This window comes from Rutilus rutilus (assembly GCF_951802725.1).
Source record: "Rutilus rutilus genome assembly, chromosome: 15".
NCBI lineage: Eukaryota > Metazoa > Chordata > Actinopteri > Cypriniformes > Leuciscidae > Rutilus > Rutilus rutilus.
In genome coordinates, this window is record NC_140220.1 from 30,031,463 (window position 1) to 30,052,011 (window position 20,549).

General features: G+C 36.6%; 1 protein-coding gene across 1 annotated transcript in view; it reads left to right on the forward strand.

Moving 5' to 3' along the window:
• The window catches only part of syne1a (spectrin repeat containing, nuclear envelope 1a), a gene marked incomplete at its 5' end in the record, with an annotated part of 116,274 nt that overhangs the window by 5,674 nt on the left and 90,051 nt on the right, over positions 1-20,549 (forward strand). The window contains 22 exons of the mRNA XM_084432556.1: positions 5,436-5,531; positions 6,179-6,262; positions 7,544-7,564; positions 8,535-8,627; positions 8,728-8,906; positions 9,055-9,251; positions 10,514-10,623; positions 10,877-10,915; positions 12,016-12,123; positions 13,788-13,925; positions 14,120-14,284; positions 14,450-14,562; positions 14,715-14,883; positions 15,084-15,180; positions 16,867-17,063; positions 17,155-17,319; positions 17,789-17,938; positions 18,096-18,239; positions 18,620-18,769; positions 18,978-19,136; positions 19,857-20,021; positions 20,110-20,244. Coding sequence (XP_084288682.1) covers positions 5,436-5,531; positions 6,179-6,262; positions 7,544-7,564; positions 8,535-8,627; positions 8,728-8,906; positions 9,055-9,251; positions 10,514-10,623; positions 10,877-10,915; positions 12,016-12,123; positions 13,788-13,925; positions 14,120-14,284; positions 14,450-14,562; positions 14,715-14,883; positions 15,084-15,180; positions 16,867-17,063; positions 17,155-17,319; positions 17,789-17,938; positions 18,096-18,239; positions 18,620-18,769; positions 18,978-19,136; positions 19,857-20,021; positions 20,110-20,244 — 2,874 coding nt within the window. The remainder of the gene's footprint in view (positions 1-5,435; positions 5,532-6,178; positions 6,263-7,543; positions 7,565-8,534; positions 8,628-8,727; positions 8,907-9,054; positions 9,252-10,513; positions 10,624-10,876; positions 10,916-12,015; positions 12,124-13,787; positions 13,926-14,119; positions 14,285-14,449; positions 14,563-14,714; positions 14,884-15,083; positions 15,181-16,866; positions 17,064-17,154; positions 17,320-17,788; positions 17,939-18,095; positions 18,240-18,619; positions 18,770-18,977; positions 19,137-19,856; positions 20,022-20,109; positions 20,245-20,549) is intronic.

Consider the following 20,549-nt stretch of genomic DNA (forward strand, 5'->3'; position numbering starts at 1 on the left):
TGGACCACTTTTTATGACACTTTTATGGTTTTTTTGTGTCATTTTTGAAGCTTGAAAGCTCCAGTATTAAAATTGTCTTCATTGTAATTGTATAGACAATGGCATCCTGTTCTCTGTGCATGTCTTGTGAAATTGTAAAGGTCTAAACTTCTTACAAAAGGCAAAAAGATCTGCTTAGCTTCAGATCAAGGCCCTGGTTCAACCCAATAATCAATTCCGACAGAATTGATCAGCATTGCATTAAAAGATTTACCAGAATCCTCATACTACAAACCATTAATTAAAAGATACCATCACAGGATGCATAGTGCCTCAGGTCTCTTTACTCATACATGTACTTGCATATTTGAAGGACATCAGAGAGGCAGGACTGAAGCACTAATCTGCCTAAGAGCCTCAACTTGATTATCCACTAGAGAGAGAGAGAGAGAGAGAGAGAGAGAGAGAGGAGTGTGATGGAAAGGAAGGGAGGCCACCCTCCATTTCAATTTTGTCAAATCCTCTCAGACAGGGTTAGGGCTTAATTATGGCATGCCTGATATTGAGGATGTGCTCATTTCTCATGTGTTTGTCAGATGGGTGAGTAGCACACAGCAGCCACCCTGACATCCTGCTGGCTGCACCTGCTTTGTCACGGGTATATATTAACGCCCCATCAGGTTTCTCTCTGAATTATAAGATTCAGTAATCAGTGCCCACAGATTTACAAACTGTACCCTCAGTTTAACAATTACTGCTCACAGATTTGTAAACAGTACCCTCAATTTGGTAATTTGTACCCACAGATTCATAAACTGCACCACTGCTTTCTAATCTAGATCTAATCTAGTCTAGATCACACTCTTAAAAAATAAGGGTTCTTTATTGGCATCGATGGTTCCATGAAGAACCTTTAACACAGTGGTTCTCAACCAGGGGGGCGTGGCCCATTAGGGGGCCTCAACAAACTTCAAAGAGGGCCTCAAGATGACTTCAAATTATTTAAAAAATAAAACGAAACAAGCATGAACATAACACCGTGTCCTAACCAGACGCGATGCGACAAGATTCCATCGACAAATAATTTGTCTGTCCACACTAGACGCGACTGCGAGATGCGTAAAAATCAATCAAAACCCACAGCCAATCAGAACAGCGTGTGGGCGGAGTCTCGCGGCAAGCGTACAGCATCAGAGAGTAATCCTGACGGCAATCGCAAGAAAATGGATAAGTAGGCTACATAATCAGATTCACAAATATTACACCATTTAAACACAGAGCCGGACAGTAACGGAGTACATTTACTTGAGTACAGTACTTAAGTACAATTTTGAGGGATCTGTACTTTACTCGAGTATCATTTTTGGGGAGTACTCATGACTTTACTCAAGTACATTTGAGAGGCAAATATTGTACTCTTTACTCCACTACATTTCTATCCATAACTGTGAGTACCCGTTACTTCTTCTAAAGAAAAAAAAAAAAAAAAAAAAAAAAAAAAATTGGATTGTACAGGCGCCACTGATTGGGACAGCCTATCAGCAATCACCTTCAGCTTTCCGCCAAAGTCAGCTCCATGGTCAGATTTAGATAAGAGACGAAACCATGGATGAAGTCGCAGCAGGTCCATCCTGGGAGTATTTTTTTCCCAGGATGGTAGGGGAAGACTCATGAATATTCATTAGGGAAGTCATCCCTGATTGGTCTTAACCCCACTGACGGGTAGGTTTAGGGGCGGGGTTAGGGAGGTCATAAGACCCCCAGTGACAGGTAGGTTTAGGGGTGGGGTTAGGGGTCGGTCATCAGACCAATCAGGGATGACTTCCCTAATGAATATTCATGAGTCTTCCCCTACCATCCTGGGAAAAAAATATTGCATCCCGAACCCATGGCCCCACCTCGCCAGACTATTTAAATTTTCTGAACAAGTTAATGATAGTTTTCGCTTCAAGTGTTTGCTGTGTTTACCAATGTAAGCACTGTGGCAGTAATAATGCAATATTTAGAAAATGTACTCTTGTACTCTTGATACTCAAGTACTTTTAAAAACAAGTACTTCAGTACTTTTACTTAAGTAGACATCTGACTGTAGTACTTTTACTTGTACTTGAGTAAAATTTAGCAAGGGGTATCTGTACTTTTACTCAAGTAATGAAGCTGTGTACTCTGTCCGCCTCTGTTTAAACATTATTCAAATACACAGGCTACTGAGTTACTGAAACAATCTTTGTCAAATAATACACTTGTTTGTTCACAGTTTGAACGTTCTTGTTTCCAGTTGTTTCATTTCAAGATCTGAGGTGAATTATAGGCTACATTGTTGCTTTTACAGCTACAAAGTTGGGAGCACTAGCCTAAATGATATTCAAAGTCACATTACACGCTTTTAACATTAAATAAAGCACATAACAATACCTGAGATTATCATTGCCACAGTTTGTGTTTGTTGTTCAAGCGCGACGTCGCAGAAAACTAGAAACCGTTTCTAAAATAGAATCGTCGCGTGTCGCCGTCGCGGCTGGTTAGGAGGACAAAAACTCTGATTAACATGGAAAAGAGATCTTTTATCGCGTTTCGTTGGGAAACGCTGTAAGCTAAAACAACTAAGAATCGAGATATTTCTTATTATTTAGTCATTTTTATAGTGAATATACACATTTCTAGTTATGCCAAGCTCTAAAATATATTATTGGGTAGAGTGAGAGGGGCCTTCAAATATTCTTGCTTTCCATTGTCCAGAAGGTTCTTTATAGTAGAAAAAAGTTTCTTTAGATTATTAAAATGTTCTTCACACTAAGAAAAAAATGGTTCTTTTGTTGTCTTGAATGGATTGGCAATATAAAAGTAAAAATTTTATTTTTGGAAACAACATTGCGGTATAATACTGTATCGTTCTTAAAATAATAGTTCACCCAAAAAACATTAAATTATTTATTTTATTTTATTTTATTTATTTAAAAACAAAAAATGAACATTTTCTTTGTTCCATCTTATAAAAGTCAGTGCCATACAACATTGAACCCCATCTGTAAAGTATATAAAATAAATCTAAATGTAACTTTTTTATTTTATTGGGTGGTTTAAAAATGATTTGGTGCACAAGCTGCAGTCGAACAGTATTAAGCCATGACCTACTCTCAACCTTAATTGAACCCCGTAACAGCGTCTCTCTCATCTCTGACTGATATTGAAAACAGTTCGAGTGGCCCTCAGGCGTTTGTACGTTCACGTGAACTTTGTTTGGGTTACTCAGAACATGCATCTACCGTAGCTAAACGCTGTCACTCCGCTGAATACATCAGTAGCGCCTGCCGTGACAATCTATTTCCATCAGTAATAACCAGACACAGATAATTAGTTTGTTAAGCCCTGCTGCTTGTGCATTTGTGTTTTTTTTCTCTTATTTTTCATTAGTTGCATAATTACTCAAAGTGCCTCTTTTTAATGTAATATCCTATAAGGTGATTTTATCCAATTAGCTTTTGAATTATTTAGAGCTAATTGGAATATCTTAGCAATTCCTCCCCCTGCTCTCTCAAAAATGCTTCAAGAATTAATCTTTTAAAAATCATCACTCATTTCTCTTTTCTGCCTCTAATTAAGGTCATTCCACTGTCGTTTCCCTTGACTTTGTTCACTTTATACACACACGCACGCACACTTAGACACACTTACTTTCACTGTTTCATATTAATCTCCTCATGAATGACTTTGGCACCCGGCTGCTTTTTCACTTCAAATCCCAGTCATGTGACTGCTGTCTTAAGAGAAATCCTGGATGTGTCGTCCGGGTAAAGAGGAGCTGTGTGTTTGGATTAGTGGAGGGGCTTCATCAGGTCAGACTCTTCAGAATCAGCACTTTACACAGGCTTTATAGATGCTTCTTAAGCTCTTCACTGTCACAGACCAACAGCACCAATTTCCACTGGGGTTTAATCAGAAAGCTTTTGATTCAAACTCACGTCACAACTATGTTCAGGATGTCAAACAAATTCTATCTATCTATCATTCTATCATTCTATCTATTGTTCTATCTATCTATCATTCTACTGTTCGTTCTATCGTATGTTCTATCGTTCTATCTATCATTCTCTTATTCTATCTATTGTTCTATCGTTCTGTCTATTGTTCTATCTATCTATCTATCATTCTACTGTTCGTTCTATCGTACGTTCTATCGTTATATCTATCATTCTCTTATTCTATCTATTGTTCTATCGTTCTATCTATTCTATCGTTCTACCATTCTATCATTCGCTCTAGCATTCTGTCATTCTATCTGTTGTTCTATCTATCTATCATTCTACTGTTCGTTCTATCGTACGTTCTATCGTTATATCTATCATTCTCTTATTCTATCTATTGTTCTATCGTTCTATCTATTCTATCGTTCTACCATTCTATCATTCGCTCTAGCATTCTGTCATTCTATCTGTTGTTCTATCTATCTATCATTCTACTGTTCGTTCTATCGTACGTTCTATCGTTATATCTATCATTCTCTTATTCTATCTATTGTTCTATCGTTCTATCTATTCTATCGTTCTACCATTCTATCATTCGCTCTAGCATTCTGTCATTCTATCTGTTGTTCTATCTATCTATCATTCTACTGTTCGTTCTATCGTACGTTCTATCGTTCTATCGTTATATCTATCATTCTCTTATTCTATCTATTGTTCTATCGTTCTATCTATTCTATCGTTCTACCATTCTATCATTCGCTATAGCATTCTGTCATTCTATCTGTTGTTCTATCTATCTATCATTCTACTGTTCGTTCTATCGTACGTTCTATCGTTCTATCGTTATATCTATCATTCTCTTATTCTATCTATTGTTCTATCGTTCTGTCTATCGTTCTATCTATTGTTCTATCGTTCTATCTATTCTATCGTTCTACCATTCTATCATTCGCTCTAGCATTCTATCATTCACTCTATCATTATATCTTATATCATTCCATCATTCTATCTATTGTTCTGTCTATTAATCGTTCTATCATTCTATTGTTCTATCGCTTTATCATTCTATTGTTCTATTTATCGCTGTCTATCTATCGTTCTGTCTATCATTCTGTCATTCTATTTATACGTTCTGTCATTCTATCGTTCTATCTATCGTTCTGTCATTCTATCGTTCTATCTATCGTTCTATCATTCTGTCTATTGTTCTATCGTTCTTTCGTTCTACTATTCTATCATTCGTTCTATCATTCTAGTATCTTCTATCATTCTACCTATTGTTCTGTCTTTCTGTCTATCTATCGTTCTATCTATTGTTCTATCTTTCTATTGTTCTATCCATATATCCTTCTATATCTATTGTTCTATCTTTCTATCATTCTATTTTTCTAACATTCTATCACTATCTGTCATATATAGTTCTATTTGTCTATGGTAGGCCTACATCACAAATATTTTAAAGTAAAATGTTGTTTTTTCCTCCCTATGCAGTGTAATCCTCCTTTGGTGGTCTCAGATCTCTTTGAAGATGTTAAAGATGGAGTGATGTTGTTGGCTCTTCTTGAAGTCCTGTCTGGTCACAAACTGGTAAGCTAAAAGTGATTTTGCTTGTTTTGGTATTTGATTATCCTTTGTTATTTAAAGTTATTTAACAGCAGTACAAATGACTTAAACATTTAGATTTAAATTTCCGTAATATACAGTCAGCATTGTTTTAATGTTGTGACATTGTTTTAATTTATAGAAAACATGATAATACAAGTCATATTACCAATAACACAGTGTATAAACTGCACATTATTAGCACTCACATACACACACACACACACACACACACACACACACACACACACACACACACACACACACACACACACACATGTGAATACCCACATTCTCAGTAAACAATCCCATAAGGCCAGTGATGCCTCAGGTCTTTGCAGTGCTGTAACAATCGATATACCAAGTCGCACACGGCGCTTTGATTTTTTTCTTTTTCTTTTTTTTTTTCTCTTGCTATCTATTTGGTGTCATCTTGTTTTCCTTCTTATTCTCTTTTGTCTTTCTCTCTGTACTATACATAACTATCCTGCTCATCTGCGTTCTTGCTGTCTCTCTCTGCTTTTCTGTTTGTTTTCATCTCTTTCTCCCCGTTCCTTGCTGGGTATTTCCATTTTCCTCTGTCTATCACCGTTTTCCTTTTGTCTGCTGTGCTATCCTCTCTCATCCGACAGCCATGCGAGCAGGGCCGCAAGCTGAGGAGGATCCACTGGGTAGCTAACGTGGGAAGAGCGCTCAAGTTTCTGGAAGGCAGGAGGGTAAGGCAGTCCATTCCCAGAGTGCTTTGCTCAGGTGTACAGCTTCAGGTCATAACCACTCAGTCTGACCTACACAACCTTTTCCCCCACTCTGCTCTGATACCGCGCTTCTCGGCACCGTCTCCCAAGAGACAAAGAGAAGGAAAACCTAGTTCTTCATTTCATGTTTAATTCTTACTCTAAACGGCAAGAAATTATGTCTCGTTCAAATCACCAACCAATGAAGGATTTATGGATTAATTAGAACATGCTAGATGGCTCAGCATATTTATGAGGTGATTTTGACACCTCAGCCTGAAATCATTGAGGTTTAGTCCTGAGTCACCATATTAAAAATCTGTCTCTGCTGCCTCACATCACATGTAGCAATGAGCTTTCCTCATGGAGTCTCTGAAAGCTCCAAAGCTGAACAAATGGACTAATTAGGGGTTAGATAATGTACAGTCAGCTATGCATTCTCACAATTAGTCCTAAAAATGTGATCAGGACCCTGTTTTGAAAAAGACATTATAGCATAAAAATAATCGGTCTACTGTATTAAAAATGTGTATATATAAACATAGATATACAGTACATAGTAAAACCATTGTGATTTGGAGAAATGAAGCCCATTTTTTCCCTTGTATAAACAGGATATTTTTTCATATCATCTCTCTGGGGAGAAGGACATAGATATTTCATTTACTGTGTAGCTGTGCTTCAGACTTTCATTATACAGCCTGTCAGTGAATGAAGCTGAGCTAAGCCTCCCACTCCTGAGGTGGTCTGTCTGTCTGTGTATCTGATCTCTCAAGGAGCTGAGGATTCATTTCGTAAGCTACAGTCTTTCACCATCTTATCTGTCTCTGTCATCCCTCTCTCATCTCTCTCTATTCCCTGTGGAGCACAGTGGGAGAAACCAGAGTAGAGAACTGTTTTGTATTATGTCGAACTGTACTTTTACATCCAGTCTGGGACACAATATTTGAAGGAAATGGATGTTTTTTATTTTATTTTATTTTTTAAGAAAGTGGATGTTATGATTGTGTGTGCGTGTGTTTTTGTGTGAATTTGTCATTCATTCAACTTGTATGTGTGGCTGGTTCTTAATGTATCTGCCTTGGTGTGTGTATAACAATGGGTGCAATGCACACACTGAAGGGTTTTGGGTTATCTCAGAGCTGGGGGTCCTTATCACATGTCCTTCAGTTGATGAGCCACACTTTTGTTAACAGCATGTATTGACCTCTATTCTTATTTTTTCTTTCTTTCTTTCTTTCTTTTGTTTTGTCACCATTTCAGTCGGCATACAGAGGATCTCCGGTTAGTGTGACATTTCCTGTGACTGTCTACAATGTCTGTGATTGACAATATCACTTTTTGAATCAGGATGTTGTTTGTGGAATAGAAAAGGTTTTGAAGACATTTTGAAGAATGTCTGAGCTGCTCTCTTCCATACGATGAAAGTAGGGATCAGTGTTATTTTAGTATTATTTATATACAATTATAGTTTTTCAATTATGTTTTGATATTTTGAATTAGCTTTTATTTTTTATATTTTATATTAACTTTTTAGCTTTAATTTTTAGTAATTTTGCTATGTGTTTAGTTTGAAATATTTCTATTTAACTTGAATTTCTATTTATTTCAGGTTTAGTTTTTGTTAGTACTAAACTTCAGTACTACAGTTAGGTGTCAAGGTAACATTTTGTCATCAGTTACTCACCCTCATGTTGTTCCAAACCTGTTTCTTTCTTCTGTTGAACACAAAAGAAGATATTTTAAAGAATGTTGGTAACCAGACAGTTGACGGTAGCCATTGACTTCCATAGTATGTTTTTTTTCCTACAATGGAAGTGGAATTGCTATCATCAACTGTCTGGTTACCAACATTCTTTAAAATATCTTCTTTTGTGTTCAGCAGATGAAAGAAACTCATACATGTTTGGAACAACTTGAGGGTTAGTAAGTGATGACAAAATCTTCATTCTGGGTGAACTATCCCTTTAACAATAACAAGATTGACTGGGATCCATATGACCTCTGGTCTTTATTCCAATTCTTCTGAAGCCATACAGTACAATAGCTTGCAAAAAGCTTAGTCAGTATTCACTAAGAATCTTGCTTGACAGCCATGGTTACTATTCACTTTCAATGTATGGAAACATTAAACCAGAAGAATGAAAGTTTTATTATTTTGAAATGACATGAGTGTAAGTGATTTTTTTCATTTTTTGGATGAAATATGTATTTAAATATAATGGTTTGAAGTTTTTATTTTCTTGCTTAACAGATTAAGCTAGTTAACATCAACACAACAGATGTGGTTGATGGCAGGCCTTCTATAGTGCTGGGGCTGATATGGACCATCATCTTATATTTCCAGGTAAAAAAAGGAGAGAAAACATTTCAAACCCTATTTATAATTTAAAGTTTTTATCATTTCAGTAGCTATATATAAAATTCCTCTCCATCTTCTTGTGCAGATAGAGGAGTTGACCAGTCATCTACCAGCCCTACAACCTCAGTCTAGCAGTAACTCATCAGTGGAAAGCTCTAACAGCACTGAGACCAGCAGCTCGCCCGTCAAACGCAAGCCCCGCCTTTCTTTTCAGGGCGGGGCCAAGAGAGCCCTGCTCAAATGGGTCCAGACCACTGCAACAAAGTAAGAACTGTATTGTTGATATGTGCCTGTGCAAGGCCTTGAATGAATATATTGTTCTCTGCTCTTGTAATCCCGTTTCCCTAAGTAAAGCATATGACTGCATTCTTCCATGGTTTCGACATGTACATACTTGCGCATGTGTTTACAGGAGATTGGGTCTCGATGTGAAGGATTTTGGCCCCAGTTGGCGCACAGGGGTAGCTTTTCATGCTGTTATCTTTGCCTTGCGACCCCATCTGGTTAACATGGAGCATGTTTGGAGGAGACCTAACAGGGATAACCTTGAAGAGGCCTTCTCATTGGCTGAGAGAGAACTGGGCATCCCGCGAATACTTGACCCTGAAGGTGATACCAATCAAATGCTTTTTTTTTTAATTATCTAAGACAATATATATAATTCATATAGAAGTTTGCAGCTTTTGGTCGTTTGAGAAGGATCCAATCCAATTCATGACTAGATTTTTGATGCAGAGTCTGTTTTTGATGTAAATCCTGCAAAAAAGATGGTATGTGTATATAATACACATTTTTTTGGACTGTGTACATTCAAGTTGTGTTGCACGAGGCTCTAAGCGCCAAATGCTTAAATTCTAATTAGCAGCACGCCACTCACAGAGGATGTGATTGATGAATTTTTAATGGAGGGGTTAAGTCTTAGACCTCCTAGACGCCATCTGAGCTTTCTCATGCTTCCTACCATGAGTCTGACAAATGAAGTTTGACATTTGAACGATTAGTGGCCCATTAGACATGGTAAAGCTGACTGAACAAATAGTAAACGGTGAGTCAAGGGACATTGTCAACCATGGATCTTTTGTAAGAACCACCAGTGAAGCCTCTGCCAGACAATGTCGACTTTATATCCCTGTTTTTTAGATATTGCACCTTGAATAAGGTTGTTAAGATTGAATCACAGTTTCCACAAAAATATTAAGCCGCACAACTGTTTTCTTAAGCACCAAATCATCATATTAGAATGATTTTTGAAGGATCAAAATTTGGCGTCCCAGGAATAAATTACATTTTAAAATAGAAAAGTGAATGGAAAATGTAAATATAAAGTGGTATATACAGACCAAAAATCCATAAATTAGATATTAAAAGATTCATACTGTGTCTGGAAACAGACAAAGTTTTTAGGATTTGTATGTATTTAAAACAAAGAATTGTCACAATGTAAAATGCACTGTTTTTTGGTCTTGACAAACCAGTGTACTAGCATTATAAAAAAAAGTTGCAATTACTGGTGGAGATTGTTTTCAAAATGCCCAAAAGAACATATTGTGAATATGATCTTTGAAATTTTAGTAGGTAATTTTATGGTGTGTTATGCTAAATGATAACAAAACAGGAGACAGGAGGTAAAGCTACAAGTAAATGACTGTGACTGAAAAAAATCAATTAAATCAAATTTGCCACAGAGCAATGAACCACAATGATTGGGTAAAAATGTAAACAAAAGAAGCTGGCCAACCTTCTTTTTGCAAATAAAGGTAGCGTTTGAATAGAGTTAGATATTATGGGCTTCACCTGAACATAGGGTTTCATTGCAGAAGTTGCTGCAACTTGTAAAATGGCTGTAAATATAAATCTTTAATGTGATTTAGATGTGGATGTGGATAAGCCAGATGAGAAGTCCATCATGACATATGTGGCACAGTTCCTGAAGCATCACCCAGACCGCCAAGAGACAGAGATTGGCCGGCAGCAAGAAGAGGTATGACACTATAATATTTCTCATCCAACAACCAAACTTCAGCCAGCTCTCCATTCACTATATGTCTCATGGTTTGATGCCTATACTCTTTACTCAGTTATTTTAAATAATCACTATCAACAATCTGTCTTATTTGTGGAGTCACATCTCTCTACTCACCATTTTCTTACACTAAATATCTCTCTTTATTCTCCACCCTCTGTTTTGTCCACTAATGTCTTGTTGTTTACATGCATTCCTTTTATGTCTCAAGTTTTATCTTGCTCCTCGAGCCATTGAGGAAATGTTAGAGGTACGTTTGCTCGTATAAAACACATTATGCCTGCTTTGACTGCTCCGCCACTGTTTCCACCTGCTGCTGCTGCTGTGGCATGTAGTTTGAGATCCTTTCAGTAGTATTTTGCCTTCCTTTTCATCATGAGCGGCGCGATACTGTGTGGATCAGGTTTAATAATCCAGGGCATTGTACGGCTTTATTATGTCCCATATAATTTTACTCCCTTCACTATTACATTTGCATTACAACTGGAACTTTTTGGTGACATTAACATGACAATAATGACCTTTGGCTTTTTCTTTTTTTGCTTTGCTTTGCTTTGCATTGATACTGATAGCCTGATGATTAGCATTAGTAGCAGTCTTTAAAGAATAATAATGGTTCATGATTAAGTTGAAGCAGTGAATTAATCCTGTCACCACCTGGTTCTTTTGTAGAAACCATTAGTTCCCCCATGCCACGGTCTGCGAGTGTTCTGCGAGAGTCACTGTAATTTGAACCATTTTACCTCTTTGTTATACATTTAAACTAAGACAATTTTAGGTTTTAATATTCCAGGGCATTGCATGCCTGTGACAGTATTCGTTTCTGGGAGGTGGGGAGGAGATCATGCGGCAGACGTTGGCAAGGTCATAATATAATCATTTTGATGACCCAAAGGCATTGCCATGTAGAAGATGCCAAAATGTAAGATGAGCGCCGGAAGAATAGACTTAATTTCATTAGAATTAGCTGAACACTGCTCTCACTTTCTCGCTCTTGTTCCTAATTCATAATAGGGAGGGTAAATGTGTGTAAAATGATTAGTATCGCCCCCGCAGAGCTGATTTCTTGCTCCCCCGTGGAGAGGTTTGGGGCAGATCTGCACAATGGAGGAGAAGAACTCTGCAAGCAGCAGGAACACAAAGTCTGCGTTGGATTTATAAATGTGGCATTAGTGATGCATGTTTGAACAGCAAAATTGTATTGAGTCTGGGATTTAAAGTGCATTAAATTACTTTAGGTAATGAAATGATGAGTGTAGACCTCCCCAAGGGCCTTAAATCTTCGCAAATGTTTGCTTTTTGTCTTGTTTCTACAATCCTCACTAACTCAGCACTCTTTTTTTCTCTCAGAGGGAGCAGCGTAAGACACTGAGGGAGCTGAAAGCGTGGGCAGATCAGTTGGAGAGAGACTGTGCTCAAGCCCAGAGGGACGGAGGAAGTTTTGGTGTGAAGTACCAGGTGAGCTCAGGGTCTCACTCAGTCATCATGTAGACCACATAAAATATCAATTGGATACCTGAATAAAACTTTAGCCCCCGGTTTCACAGACAAGGCTTAAGCTAGTCCCACACTTAAATGTATGTTTGAGCTGTTTTAACTGAAAGAAACTTGCACATATCTTAAAATATGTCAGTGCTTTCTAAGGCACGTTTATAAAAGCTACTTAAATGTCCTAATTGATCTAAGGTCTAATCCTGGTTTAATCTAAGCTCTGTCTGTGAAACCAGGTCTAGGAATCTTAGTTAGAGTTAAGTGATACCGGTTTTTAAATGCCCACTGTTGATACCTAAGTCCAAAAAAGCAGTGTGGCTGTTGGTCGAAGTAATACTGATATACAGTGGTTTCCAAAGTCTCAACTACCAATGAAAATTATAAATTATAAATATTATAAATAATGAAATCAGCAGTTGGAAACTAAATAACATGAAATTCTTACAGAGATCCAGACCGTGACTAAAACGGTCACAAATGAAACATAGCATTTAGCCCCTTTGTTTTAGTGACAGCAGCACTTTAGCTACATGTACATGAACTCACTCCACAATTTTATGCGAATTTTGATGCTTTATACAACCATTTAAATGTTTGTGGTTAGTAAGACTTTTTCTTTTGGAAGACATGAATACTTTCAATAAGGATGCATTAAATTGACAGAAAAGACCTTTACATTCTTACAAAAAAATATATATTTCCAATAAATGCTGTTCTTTTGAACTTTCTATTGAATCCTTAAAAAATGATCATGGTTTCCACAAAAATATTAATCAGTGCAGCTGTTTTCAGCATTGATAAATATGTGAAATGTTTCTTGAGCAGCAAATCAGCATATTAGAATTATTTCTGAAGGGTAATGACTGCTGAATATTCAGCTTTACCATCACAGAAATAAATTACAGTTTAAAATGTTTTAAAAATAGACAACAGTTATTTAAAATTGTAATAATATTTCACAATATAACTGTTGTGTTTTTGATCAAATAATGCAGCTTTGGTGAGCATTAAGAGACTTGTTTCAAAAATCTTACCAATCTAAAACTTTTGAATGGTAGAGATTTTAAATTTCAGATTTTCAGTGTAGTCTCAGACTTTTGGACACCACTTTGTGTATACTAATCATTATTTTGTGTGAGAAAAAAAAAAAAGTGAAAAATATAGTAGATCCCAGACAAAACATTGGTTGCTCAAACCATTGAAACACACACCCACATAAGCATACAGACAACGCTAATATACATTACAGCTGAGAGCTCTCGTTGCTTTCATAATCATGGGCACTACACACCAGTGAAGCGACGTCTATAGCGCCCACGGATATGTTCCATATTCAGAAGAGTCAGAGCTCTTGCAGGGACCGCATGGGTAGAGAGAAAGTGGAAAATTGGAGCCCATTATTGCATGAATACATGCATGTGCAATTTGGCTGTTTAAATTCTTTTTCAGCTTTTGGCATGCTTCTCTTTCTCCCTTTCTCTTGCTTTGTCATTTTTGGACAGGTTGTGTTATCTTGCTGTCTCTCTCCTATTAGCATTACACTGGGCATTATTTGAACATTCAGAATTTTAATAATTTAATTACCTGTAGTTCTCTCATTCATTCATTCACTCGCTCTTTCTTTCACTCAGACGTTCAAGCGTTGTCGTGTACAGTTTGAGGTGCAGAGAAGACAAGTGGAGACATGCGTTCAGTCCACTCAGAAGGACGGCAAGCTGACTGCAGATCAGGCTCTGCTCAAACAGGCCTGGGAGAGGCTGTCTGCAAGGGTCAGATACACCATAGATTTGAATTATTTTTTTATAGGAAACCAATTAGAATACATAGACTAACCCTAATCAAAACTCTAGTCCATTTGAGGACATTCACAGTAGATTTAGTTGATTTTTTACTTAATAAAAATATAATATAATACAATATAATATAATATAATATAATATACAGTTATTTTTCCTGCCTGCAGCTTTTGGATTGGCATCTACAGCTGGATAGTGGTTTGCCGTATCCTCTGGGTGAAGTTGGTATGTATTTACATCAAGCAGAGAAGATCCTACGAGAGGAGTTGGTCCCTCAGCAAGCCCATGATGAGACCGCAAAAGCCATTCACAAAAAGCGACTACACGACCAGGTAAAACATAATGAGAAAGTCTGTCTTTGTCTGTATGAATGTGTATGAGGTATTGGAGAATGGATGAATGAGAATCTATTAATGAGTAACAAGACTAGCAGAACCTTCACTTTATCCATTAACATGAGTCCTGGATCTTACATTTTTCTGTATTTGGTTGTGCAGGAGATCTTAAGGCTTCTTGAAAGACACAAGCAGACCTTGCAGTTAATCCACAGAGACAGATGTGTTAATAATGTCCCGATTCCCATGGAACAACTGAAAGACATGGCAGAGAGGTAAAAACCATGACAGATAACCTCGAAGATTAATGAAAAGATCAGTTTATAATTGCAATTAAAATTCAATTTGCAATGGCTATAAATAAAACTTTTATTAATAAATTGTAATATAATATAATATGAACCTGTTTTTATGTAACTGCTTTCAGATTAAACTACATATCTACCTCCTCACACATTCACTTGAGCAAACTGGAATTCTGGGAAACGAAATATGGTATGCTGGCATTTTTGACACTAGCTGAGTCCAAACTGAAATCCTGGATCATTAAATATGGCCGACTGGAGTCAATGGAGCTTCTGCTGCAAAGCTATGGTGTAAGTTTACAAACTAGATGGATTCTTTCCATTTAGCATTTTTTCAGCTGCTTCATTGCCTAACCATACAAATAAGTTTTCATACATAGTAATCTTTTGAGGCCATTCCATCAAATGCAGTATAGCTAAAGATACTAATTACTCTGATTGCACAATTAAATGATCTGATCTTTACTTTTGTTTATTCTCTGCATCTCTAGTCATTTGTGGAGGGACAGCAGTTCTTTGAGAAGTATGAAACCAGCCACCAGGCTCTGATACAAGCTGCTGAGCTCTACATTAAAGCAGACAGCTCAGGTATGCTTCAAGTTCCAAATAATTTTGTGTTTTATATGCCTATGTGACTGCTAAATGATAGTTTGGTAACAGGATTTTTATCCTGGTGGTTCACTGTGCAATTATTTCTTTTTCTCATCACTTTAAATGAGAATCATCAAATATAGAAAAATGTATTATTATTTTTTAATATAGAGGATACAGGTAAGAGGGGGCCCACCCATAACATTTTGTTTGGCATTGAGTGAACCAAAAAAAAAAAATTGTAATATACAAATCATATCATGGCTGGGCAAATAAAGGCAGATTTTTTTTTTTTTAAAGCAAATCCTTCAGATTTCAGCATCTCAGTGTCCAGAGGGCAGAATGATAGCAGCTCACCTTGTTTCACCCTCAGTGAGTTTAATCCTTGTGAACCACCAGTAGTCAATCAGCCTGTGCCTGTAGCATCTTCCTGCTGTCTCTGTCCCTCTCTCGTTTTCCCTCTCTGTGTTTCATTCTTGCTATTTTCCGTTTGGTTTTTCTTTCTCTTTCTAAGTTCATTCCTCTCTCCTCGGGCTACTGGTAAATGAGGTTTTCCCAGGCACAGAACTCAAAAGGGAATTCCAGTCCATTAGTGCAGATACTGCATTCTAATTGGGTTTCTCTGGGCGATAGACTCCCAACATGTTGCTTTGTCCGTGCCTAAGGCAACCTCAACATAGTCTTGTGATATATCTGAAGTGTGATTGGAAGATCACAAAATAGGTCTTCCAGAAGCCAATCACATCTTATCACGATGATTTATTGCAGCGCTACTCAACTGGTAGGTTGTAACTCAAAAAATGGGTCATTGGTATGTTCTTAAAGTGTTGTAGACAGAATATTATATTATATTATATTATATTATATTATATTATATTATATTATATTATATTATATTATATTATATTATATTATATTATATTATATATTTCATTAATGAAGATCAAATAAAATAAAATACAAATATTAAATGAAACATTTTATGAAAATTAGAAATGTTGCCTTGGCGCCTAACTGAAATAAAGCAAGCTTAGGTTGTAAACTTCAGTTTAGTAATTTTAGTACTTGTAAACCCATGTACTAAAATTACTAAAACTGAAAGAAAAGTAATTTTAAAAATGACAAAACATAACAAAATTACAACAATGTTTTGTCATTTTTATTATTTTTTGCTTTGTTTTCATAATTCTGTTTAGCTTCAAATAATTTTGGAAGCTATATTACATTTTTTGTTTTGTTTTCATAATTCTGTTTAGCCTAATAAAAAATTCAATTATAAAAATATTTTATAATTTTATAATTATTTTATAATATTTTGAATAGATTCAAAATATTAATAAATACTGTAATAGAATACTAATAATACTACAAAACTGTATAGAAGCGGGAAAACAATACTAAATGCACAAATCATATGCAACTAACTCTAAAAATCTTATGGTTACGATAATTAATAATAATTAAGATAGCAAATATAAATAGGTTTAGCAACTTTTAAAAGGTAAGGATAATGATTGTTGTTGACGTCAAGGATGTATTAGTATTTATTTATTATTAAGTACTAGTATTAGTATTAGTGTACTAATACTAGTATCAGTGTTAGTTTTAGATTTATCAGTATGTATTTATTAGCAGGTTCATGAATCTGCTCTGCTATTGTATGTTCATGTTTTGACATTTCAGCTGAGGGAGGGGTAAAGCTCTTGCTGCGAGAGGTGTCTGATCAGTGGAGGAGTCTGTCGGTGGAGGTGCGAAGCGTAAGGTCCATGTTGGAGGAGGTGCAGTGTAACTGGTTGAGGTACAACAGCTGTGTGGCCTTATTGCAGGCCTGGCTGGAGGACGCTCAGGGAGCTCTCAGACAACCTGAGAACACCAAACGGGTAAGACGACCACATACATGTAGCCATGTCTCTAAAAATAACTAGTAGGGTTATGTTTATGATACATTCTTATCCTCTGTTGTTTTTCCAGGAGTTTTTTCGTAACCTTCCGCACTGGATGGACCAGCACGCTGCTATGAACGATGCTGGCAACTTTCTGATCGAGACCTGTGATGAAACGGTGACACGTGATGTAAAGCATCAGCTTCTGCTTCTCAATGGAAGATGGAGGGAGCTGTTTCTGAAGGTCAAACAGGTAAACAAACTTTCTCACTCGCTCACATCTTAAAGAAAAGAAGCTGGTCAAAAATATCAATTCTGTCTGTACTTTTGTTTCTCTAATGGAACACCAAAGACGTTTAGCATAATGTCAGAACTTCCAAAAAATTAGCATAATGCCAGAACTAGAAATAACTAGTTTTGTGTTTAATGGAAGAAAGTCAGTCATATGGGGTTCATTTTTAAAGGGTTAGTTCACCCGAAAATGAAAATGATCACCCTCAAGCCATCCTAGGTGTATATGACTTTCTTCTTTCAGTTACTATTCACTCCCATTATAAAGCTTGGAAAAGCCAGAATATTTTTTAATATAACTCCGATTGTGTTTGGCTGAAAGAAGATAGTCATATACACCTAGGATGGCTTGAGGGTGAGTAAATTATGAGATAATTGTACATTTTTGGGTGAACTAACCCTTTAAGCAAACCATTTCTCTCTTTTCACAGTACTCTCGTCTTCCTGAGACTCATACTGTAAGGACACACCAGGATGTCAGCACAGACATACAAGAGTTTCTGGACACTTCCATTACCAAACTTACCTCACCGCTTCAAGTGTCATTGTTGGATGTCAAAGCCTTTATGCAGGATGTTGAGGTAAAAAGGTTTCAACATTCGCTGTATATATTGTCAAATCTTTTTCTCTGTATGTGAGATTGGCCATTCAGAAATGATGAATGCAAGACTTTAATGCCAGTTTTTTCCATCTGAGTTTCACCTAAGCCTTCTGATTTAATATACACACATATTGCAGGACATCAAGCACAGGCTACCTGCTGTGGAAGCACAACATAAAGTGGCTGCTCGCTCTGCACAGCTTCTGGCCAAAGACTCTGTTCGTGCTGGTGGAGCTAAAGCACTTTCTACTGTAACAACAACCGAAGCACAGCTCCACCAGGTTTGTGCAATGTTTGCTAACTTGTTTTATTATTAATTATATAGTTTCTATCTGAAAAACCTTATAATGAAAAGGAATAGTGACCACAGGCATTATAAATATGATAAAGGCATCAGGAAATATGACATAATTTGTATGGCTGCAGATGACTTTGAATGCAAGTCATTTGGACCATTTTATGCCACCCACTTTATGCTACTAATTTTGGATCCTGACAGCCTCTGGTCACCATTGACTTACATTATAAAATGTCAGCTTCTGTGTTACGCAAAATAAAAAAAGACCAGATGAGTTTGGAATGATATAAGTTATATCATGTAGTTTTCACATGACATATGTCTGCGAATAAATTATGTAATTGTTTGTTTGTATCCTTACAGCTGAAAGAAAAGTGTCCTTTAATTTCGAGGGAGTGCCAGGCTCTATTTCCTCTGTTAGAAGAGCTAGAGAAACAAATCTCAGCTTTCTACCAGACAGCGGAGCACGCTGGACACATCATCACCCAGCAACACAACCAGGAAATGTGTCAGGTCAGTACAGACCACTGGGAGGAAAAGATTATCAGACCATGAAGTGTGGTCTCTGTGTGGAGAAACAGTAATGATGTGACGAATAATAAGTGGCTGTCTTTTGTAATCCCACAAGAATTCAATAAGAAAAATAAACCTGGCTGTATCTGTTTCAACTACAGAGTAATTGTTTGACGTGTTAATTGATGTTTTATACATTTTTCTGCAGGAGCTACAAACACAGCAGCAGACCTGTAAGCGTTGTGTTTGTGCGATGGAGCGCAGTTACCTGTCTCTACAGAGGGCGTTGTGCTGTGCAAAATCCCTACACAATTTTGACATGTCTCTTCTGCAGAACAGAGTGACGGAGATTCAGACCACAGCACAGGTCGGACTACATTACAGCTCTGCAATAAAACTTTCATACATTACCATTCAAACTGTGGGGTTAGAACGTTTTTTTTTTAAAGAAATTATTCAGCAAGTTGTTTTAAAGTGACAAGAAAAGTGAAAAGAAGCTTGAGCGCCAAATCAGCGTATTAGAATGATTTCTGAAGGATCATGTGACGCAGACGACTGGAGTAATTTCACAGTCAAAGGAATAAATTACATTTTAAAATATATAATATATTTATATTAACATAGAAACCAGTTATTTTAAATTGTAGCAATATTACTGTTTTACTGTATTTTTGATTAAGTAAAAGTGAGCCTAAGATATGAAAAAAATCTTAAAGACCCCAAACTTTTGACTGTTTTTTTTTATTTTTAAAAGAAATTATCAGAATAATAATGCTGGCTTTGACACCTGCAAATTGCACTTTTTACATTTTTGTTGTATTTTTTAAAAAGTGTTTTTTGTATTTCTCAATATGATTGTCAAGGAATACCTTGAAAAAAACAAGGTAGAACACTGACTTTTACTAAATAAAAGCACCATAAAAATTGTCCATAAAGTCTTCTGGAGCAATACAAAATTGAAGTCAGTCTTCAAAAAAATCTTCACCTCTGCTGCATCTCTTCTCTAACTCTTGCTTGTGTTCCACAGAAGAAAAAATTACTATTCGATATAACTAGAGCTGTTCTGACTGTGTTCTGCTCTGATCAGGCTTTGATGCAGGAGGCTTTGGAGTGGAGGCAGGTGGCAGAGACTAACGGCAACCTCATGCGGAGGTTTGAGGAGTCTCGTGCTGACCTGGAGAAGGCGCTGCGTGTGGGCCAGGCCTGTTTAAAGGAAAGGGGAGACCCAGATGAGCTGTTCCGCAAACACAACGTACGTCATTGATGTCTTAATCGGCGAACCCTTCAAACATATTTATCTTGTCCTGTTCTTCTAATTAAGTGTGTAATTATTTGCTCAGGAGTTCTTTGGGCGACTAGACCAGCACATTTTAAGTGCTTATTTAAAGGCCTGTGATGACCTCACTGATATCATCTCCGAGGAAGAACAACGGAGTCTGCGAGAGACGGTCAGAAGACTGCACAAGCAATGGAAGGTCAGTTGGAAGATCAAAAATGGTGAAAATTTAGACAAGTTAACAGGAAGCTACACTGTAAAAAAATAAAAAAACATTGTTGGTTTAACTTAAAAAAGTAAGTCACCTGGTTGCATTAATTTTGAGTTCATTGAAATACATTTTTTAAGTTAATACAATTAACAAAAATGTTAAGATTGGTTTAATAAATAGAAACTCAAAATATTGTGTTATCTAAACGACATTAATTATCTAAGTTGAATTGACAAAAGATGAAAAGTTGTGACAACAAATCATGAAAATATTTTTTTACAGTGTAAAGGATT